The sequence below is a fragment of the Rhagoletis zephyria genome, unplaced genomic scaffold (genome assembly GCF_001687245.7).
Source record: "Rhagoletis zephyria isolate East Lansing unplaced genomic scaffold, Rhagoletis_zephyria_1.1 Rzeph_scaffold_02733, whole genome shotgun sequence".
Taxonomy (NCBI): domain Eukaryota; kingdom Metazoa; phylum Arthropoda; class Insecta; order Diptera; family Tephritidae; genus Rhagoletis; species Rhagoletis zephyria.
The window spans coordinates 60,001-68,035 of NW_016159817.1; the positions used below are offsets into that span (position 1 = coordinate 60,001).

Sequence of the window (8,035 nt, forward strand, 5' to 3'; positions counted from 1 at the left end):
TATATGATAATAGAAGAATAGCGTAGAATGGCTAAAAGGATATGTGTGTCGGAAACGTACAGGATGCTCAAAGTACTCGTATGCATAAAATCAGATTTATTTTCGCTGACTAACAACTGGAGTAACATTACCGGGGTACATACGCAAGTATGCATAAACGCACACACATATAAGTATACATATGTATATGTACGTATGTATGTATGTATGCATTACCTCTGGGCGATGTCTCTGCAAAAATCGCGACTACTCCATGCACGCATGTAAAGAGTACTCCCTAAGGGTCAAGGAGTATTCCAAAATTAACCTCTTGAAAACACAGCACAATAAGCATCATTTAGTCATTACTAGCGTTAAAACATGACCAATGATCGGGTAACAATAAGCTATTGTCGAGACACGATATGGCCCGCTACAGCATTAGAGCGTAGTATTTTGTAGGTACTCCAATACGGCACAAATGGACCACATGGTCGAACGATTTTTGTAGGGCTGGAACCGTATGCAGTTATTGAAAATGAATACGCTTTCCGCTTCTAAGTACAAAGCAAATTTTATAAGTTAAACAGTTGAAATGAAATGAAAATACCGAGCTGCATAAGCCAACAATAAAATGCAATGTGCCAGCTTGGATGCTCTGGTACTCTCACAATCTTCCTATGGGACATATGCATGTACAAACATACTAAGTAAACTAATAGAATTTCAGACAAACACACTAAAGGGATTGCTCTCCTTACTACATACATACCAGGGAGGTTAATTTTTTGAAATTTTTGCGATCCCGGGATTTTCTTGATCTCGTTTATACAATCCCGGTATTAGTCCCGCGATTTAGATATTCATTATTTCTCAACAACTCAACATAAAAAAGTTGCATCAATATATGTAGTTTAAGAAGCTGCCCTATCATGTGATAAATAATAAATACATGGGTTTGAAACCTACTTTTTTATTTAAATTGAAAAATATTTCATTAGTAACAAAACAAATGACATTAATTAAATGTATGTATACGCATTTAACAATACTTTAGCGTGTACACTGTACACATCTGATAAAGTAACTTAGGGTTCGATTGAAAAAAAGAAAACAACAAATGTAGAAATAAAAGAAATGCCTTATTTCAACCAGTTTAGTCTATACATATTTCTTTACTTTATTTAATATTTAATTTTTTTTTATAAAAGTCTACCTCATTTTACATTTAATTAACTGAATATAAATGCGCATTTAAAAATTTATAAAAATCCAAAAAGCATTAACCAAAATTTCAATCTATTTACTCAGCATTTTTAGAAAAATTTAAGGTGCGCAGTTTTATAGCGCCCATTAATTTATAATAGGATTAAATGCAAGTTTCCGTTGATTTTTTGGGATTTCATTTACGATGCTGGGCAATTTCTTCCATCTTCTTTCGAACATAATTTGTGTAGAAGATAATGCGTAACACCGCCAGCAAAAAAATTATTTAATGGGCTATAAAGTTGCGTAGCTAGAATTTCTCTAAAAATTCTTAGTAAAAAGTTTGACACAGGTTGAAACAAAACAATTTCAAAGCACACTAAGCAATCAATATACTAACGACGCTATGGACCAAATATAGTAAAACTGCGTTTTTAGTTTTAAAAATTTTTTATCAGAACTCCAAAAATTATTTAAAAAATTTTGTGCAACGTAGAATAGGATGTAATTTATAACAAAAAACAAAACCGACTTCAATTCTCATATAAAAATTTAAGATTATCGTTAATCTCTTCATGATCCAAAGATCGGATTTGAGCCAAGTTAATATGGGACCACCTGTGTGGTTACTTCTTTCATTTAAAAAAAGAATTATAGAAATCGGTTAACATGGTTTAAAGTTATGTGGTAACATGCATAAAAAAATAATATTCCGACGAACTGATAACCTTTATCCTTTTTGTGAAGTTTATATTAGTACTCAACATATAATTTTTTCAAAATAAATAATGCAACATTTCAAGGATATTCACGGACGAATTTTTAAAAGCAGATTTTCACCAAGAAGTTTAATTTGTTTTTTCTCTACAGAATTTTCTCTTTAATTTGATACTCATACTGTTTTTCTTAGTACATGGCACTGAATTTTTTAAATAAATTTCTGAACTACTGATATTATTCAATTTTCCAAGGCCTTTTAAAAAATACTAGCGTCAGAGAGAAAAACTAAAAACGCAAATTTACTGCATATATTTGGCCCATGGCTTCGCGATATATTGATTTTTGTGTGTGTAAAATTGCCTGTCGCACGGTGTTAAGTGTCTGTATAATTAGCTAGACATTTGTAAAAAAAAAAATATTCAGCCCTATCGCCAATTCCGTGTGCATAAATCGTTCCCACAATTTAACATGAAAAAAAAAAAAGTTATAAAACTTTATAAAAATTAATGACGTTTTCTTTTCTACCGAAAAATTTTACCTTCCCGTTTCGCACAAATATTAAGGAGAGCGCAATGAGTTGGCAAAAAAAAAATCCGAATTTACTTCTTCACATGCTTTTTTGGACCAACCCAATGTACATCCTCGAAATTTGTCCATATAACTTTATAAGTTTAGGATAAAAAAAATTATTTCAATGGACATTTTCAGCAGCTATGCGTCCTTGCGAGCCAAAAAAAAACTACAGAGTTTTCTTTTTAATTTGGTACCGACATTAATGTTCTTCATTTCAATGAACTTTTTAACTAATTTTTTTGAATCAATCATAGCCTTGAAGTGTCTAAAAAAAAAAAAACTGACGTCAAAGAGAAAACCAAAAAATGCAGTTTTACTATATTTGGCCACCAGTTTCGTGAGCTTTTTGATTTTTTCTTGTGTTTTGAAATATGTATTTTGGTTTTTTGTCGCACTGTTTTATTCGTTAGATTTCTGAAGATCCCAGACTCGAATGCCGTCAGACGCAACATGTTCAAATGATAACACAAATTTTTGTTTTGTGTTTTCAAACCTCGAAAAAGCATATGTGAAGTGCAAAACAACCGCCTAACAAAAATTTATTTAAAGGCTACAAAAGTTTAAAGGCTATTAAAAGTTGACATATCTTTGACATACCTTTTCACTCTTAGCTGCCGAAATGTACTCTCAGAGCCGTAGAGAAGAATTCGGGCCCGAGAGGAATCTCAAATGTGGGCCACTAAACAGAGCAAATCCGTCAGAAACGGCCGACGTTGTGGTGGACAATTAGTGGATTTTGCTTGGCGATAATGCACCTTCTTATCGACTCACTATTGAAATGGAATTTAAAACAAAACACAACAAATACATTTCATCAGCCATCAACTAAATTCTTCTCATATAACTTCGTGCGAAATTCATGGCAGGGATTGAAATCTGTGTTATATCTAAGAGAGCCTACTTCGAAGAGGACAAAATACATTTTTATTAAATGAAAATTTAACAGTACCCGGTACTTTTTTGATAGAAGGTACATGTGTCCCTTCATAAAAACATATTAAAAGCTTTATAAAATTCATGATGTGAGTATTTATTCGAAATACTTATAACGGTTTTTGGTTAAAAATGACGTTTTTTCAGGGACCGAACATAACAGTTATTGATGAAAACTTGAAAACTGTCATTGAAAAATTCACTATGAAGGAAATGTTTTACAACTAAGTGATACATCCTAATCGATTTGTTTTTTCACCGATAATTTGAAAATAAATTTTCATTTATACTTAAATAATCGGTTTATAACAGTTATTGAAGACTTTTATTAATAATAGTCATCAATAAAAATCAAGCACCGACTTTTATTTTTTAAATCATACGTATAAAAGTCACTGCCATTTTTCGCAGTTAAGAAGGTATTGGAGACTTATACAAATGACTTTTATAAGTATGGTTTTAAAAATAAAAGTCAGTGACTGATTTATATTGATAACTTTTATATATAATTTAAAATTCTTATAATTTAAAAATCAAAAATAACTGTTATTTGCTAGATACATGAAAATCAAAAATAATCGTTATTTGGGATTTTTAAAATAAAAATCAGAAAAAAACTGTTATTTAAGGAGTAATTATATAAAAGTCGAAAAATAATGGTTAAAGAGTGATTAGTTAATAAAAGTTGCAACTCTTACGGTCCCTGCGTTTTTTAAGACTAAATGAGACGTCTTTCCATAGCGACGCCTCGCAACAGTGTAGTACTACGTATTAGGAGGCACAGAAAATCATTCGAAAGGTTTGAAGAAAATAATGGCGTTTTCTTATCTCGGAAAAAATGTCACCTTATTTATGGCAACATTATAGAGTGCAACATTTTAAAGAAATACCACGCAATATGGATGTGAAGATGCTGAGATAAGAACACGAAAACTTGACAGCCCTGGCGCAGGGCAGAATAAATGCAACATTATTTCGAGAAAAGAAAACGCTATACGTTTTTTTTTGTTCTTTTGTTCGTGTACACACACACACACTCGTTAGCGTTTAGCTCCTGCAAAGCCACGCTAATGCCTACATCAATNCGTTTTTTTTTGTTCTTTTGTTCGTGTACACACACACACACTCGTTAGCGTTTAGCTCCTGCAAAGCCACGCTAATGCCTACATCAATGCAATCGATACCTGGCCAAACTTATTGACCATTGACCGAGCACTCAGAAGTAACTGCTGCACGAGACGGTCATTAAATACTTCGTTTATGTGCATTAGGGTGGTCCAAAAATGCATGTGAAAAATAAAGTCGGAATTTTTATGCTCTCACCCCTTAGGATTGTTCTATATAGAAAAAATATACCTCATTTTTTTTTTACATCAAAGACTATTTAGAGGTCGCTGAAGGTGCTGAAAGTTTTCCATGTATGTTATATGCTGAAAACGATGGTATAGAATTCTTGAAAATCAATATTTTGTGATGGGAAAACCCTGCTTCTCTTCAAAAGATTCCCAATAATAATACCCAATTATTTATTTAACCATTTCTTTATAGTAACTATATTTGATGGTCCGCCAAAACCCCCGGAAAATGCAATGGGGGGATAAATAAAAAATCTTTAATATTAAAAAATGGTTAAATAAACAATTGGGTATTGTTATTGGAGGTCTTCTGAAGCGAATCAGAGTTTTCCGATCAAAAAGTGTTGATTTTCAAGAATTCTATACCACTTCTATGAAAAGTGGTTTTTTTCCCCTTATAAAATGCATGAGCGCTTTGAGCGACCACTAAATATTTTTTGATTTCAAAATAAAAAAATATACGTATATTTTTTCGATATAGAACAATCCTAAGGGGTGCTGGCATTAAACCTCCGACTTTTCTTATTTTGGACCACCCTAATTTGCATGCATATACATACATATATATGTATTTGTGTATGTAAGTATGCGTGTCCACACCCTACCCTGCAAAAAATTGTGCGACTAATCTCTAAAGAGAGTATTCCAATACACTAAGAAAAGTGGTTTGGCTATGATCTGCTACTGGTTGAGGTGTTTACAGTTAAGCCGTGGGTGTAAATTAGCAGAGCGCGCTTAATACGACATTAACAACAACAACGACAAAATCACAACCACGCCGACAACAAATCGGATTTGGGCGAGTAATTGGCAAACGTAGACAGAGATAAAAGACGTCAAGTGAAGCGCAAAGGTGTAAAAGAAAGGAAACCGGAAAAATTCAAGAAAAATAAAGTGAAGAAAAACAAAGTAAGTGCTGCCGTGTAGACATGAAGACGTGCAATGGACAACGTGGGTGTGTCGAATGAAAAAAAAACTATACAAAAACTATTGTGCAAAAAATAAAAGAAAACGCCTCAGTGATGGCCATGCGTTGTCTGAGCGCTAATAGTTTAGCTTTCGCATAGTCACACATATACATACATGTATGTATGTATGTAAGTAAGTGCACACAAAGTTAATATGTATATTGATCGTTCTGGCAGCTAACAATAAAACACATTGCATGTTACTCATACGCAACGTGTTACCCATAGATGACAACGACGAAAGTGCAGCTAGAAATTGCTACACCACTAATTCACTTTGCTTAGTATTTACATTTGTCAGCGTAGTTATGCTTTCACACCCTCTTTTCACCCCTTTGCCGCTCTCTTTCATGCTCTCTCTCTCTCTCTTCTTGCCTGCTTCGGCATACGCTTTCTTCTCGCACACATTTTTTGCACTTACCTCATCGATAAACTCGAAGTCGCCACCATTTTCGCCTACATATTTCTTTTTCTTGGCATCAGCGCCGCTCAGACCGGATGACATCAACACCAGACAAGCGGTGGTGATCAAAAGTAAACACCTCATTTTTTCTAGTGTTTTATAACAACAGCGGCAACGATACGAGCGAACGTAATGAGCAAACGTTTGGTTTTTTTTATCGTCCTTTTTTCGAGGATTTTTTTTTTTTTTTTGTTGCCTTGATTACGTTTTTCACCGTCAAGTGCCTTAATGACCCGGGTAATTTACGTTTGTAATATCCGCTTCCTTTAAATTCTCCTTAATTACGTGCATGCACCGTTGGAACTCGCAATTTTAGATATATATCTTTATACATATGTACATATATATGAAGTATTTTCACCGTTTTTCTTTGTATCGCACAGCTAGAATGAAATATATTTTCTTATAATTATACTACTTTATAATATTCCTTGGTGTTTGTTATTGTCTGCGAAAGTAGAAAAATTGCGCACACACATGCATACACATAGGTGCATACATACATACATACCAGCTGCACAACTACCAATGCAACTGCCCGAAAGGCATGCGCAAAGGACGAGCGAGTTTTTCACACCACCCGCAAACGCATTCGTTACAATTATATGTTTATACAGTTACTGTTACAATTACAGTCGCCAGCAAATTGGAAATACTTATTTATCGAGTTTTCCTTATACTTATAGATTTGTAGCTCTGTATGTATGTACATATGTGTATGAGTTTGTGTGCTGTNAGTTTTCCTTATACTTATAGATTTGTAGCTCTGTATGTATGTACATATGTGTATGAGTTTGTGTGCTGTTTTTTTTCTGTATTACTATTTAATTTAGTTCGTATTACTGCACACGAGCGTTCACACGCTGTCTTATTTTATTTTACTTTGCTCACAGTGTTCGCACGCACACCAGTGCATATACACGCAAGGATTTATAGATATATCTACATACATATATATATATATATATATAGACAATTAGCACTTTGTTGGGCTCTGCTAAGTATGTGCCGTTTGTTGAAATGAAAATCCTTTTCATCCGCCTTACAATTTACAACACTTTTAGCCACCGCCGCGTTCGAATATAAACTGAAATTGGTTTGTCCCTGTTGGAATGCGCAAAAATCATTGATGTGATTTTTATAAGTATTGACTCGACGCATGCGGGTTCACAGTATGAGAGAGAGAGAGAGAGCAGCTTAGTGCAGTGGTTGGAGGTCGTGTTGTTGGCGGTTTTGATTATGGAATAAAACCTGCATTCTCTTCGAATGCAGTGAGAGTATTTCTAAAACATATAGTCGATAAATGGTAAATGGTGGTCATGTGGAATTCTAGCAATCGTCGTTTCTTAAATAGTATAAGTTGAAAAAGTGATGTCTGATGTCTAAATTGCTTCAAATAGTGAGGAGTTAGTAAAAGAAGCCATCGGAAATTGATGGGGTCTCTCTTCAAATGATTTCGACTGGCTGTATAAAATCATAGTCAATTCATTTACATATCTGTTATGGAGTCATTATTTTGCGGTTGGTTGTTTGGTTGAAGCACTTCCTTAAAGATTTTTAGGGTCCAATTATCGCATTTGCACCAGTTCAATGCACTTCTCGCAGGAAATGTCTTGGGTGGGTATGTAGGTAGGCGTGACTGTCGCCTGAAGCGACCAATTTAGGCCATGCATAGGAGGTAAGTTATGTTACCATAGTCTGACACCGTTCAATTATCCCCCGTGCTGAACCATTTCGTGTCACTGATGGATCTCATCATGCATCTTGCGTCGGTGCTTGAAGCCTCAGCAAGGTCAGCCTCAGCCTACTGCTTCATACAGGATATGCAGAACCATTTC

The 8,035-nt window shown here is 34.3% G+C and overlaps 1 protein-coding gene across 1 annotated transcript in view; it reads right to left on the reverse strand.

Annotated features, from left to right (window-relative positions):
* The window catches only part of Cow (Proteoglycan Cow), a gene marked incomplete at its 3' end in the record, with an annotated part of 65,329 nt that extends 58,165 nt beyond the window's left edge, over positions 1–7,164 (reverse strand). Inside the window, exons 1-2 of the mRNA XM_017622223.1 lie at positions 7,019–7,164; positions 6,156–6,580 (exon numbers count right to left, since the gene is read on the reverse strand). Coding sequence (XP_017477712.1) covers positions 6,156–6,281 — 126 coding nt within the window. The remainder of the gene's footprint in view (positions 1–6,155; positions 6,581–7,018) is intronic.
* Between the last annotated feature and the right edge of the window lie 871 nt (positions 7,165–8,035).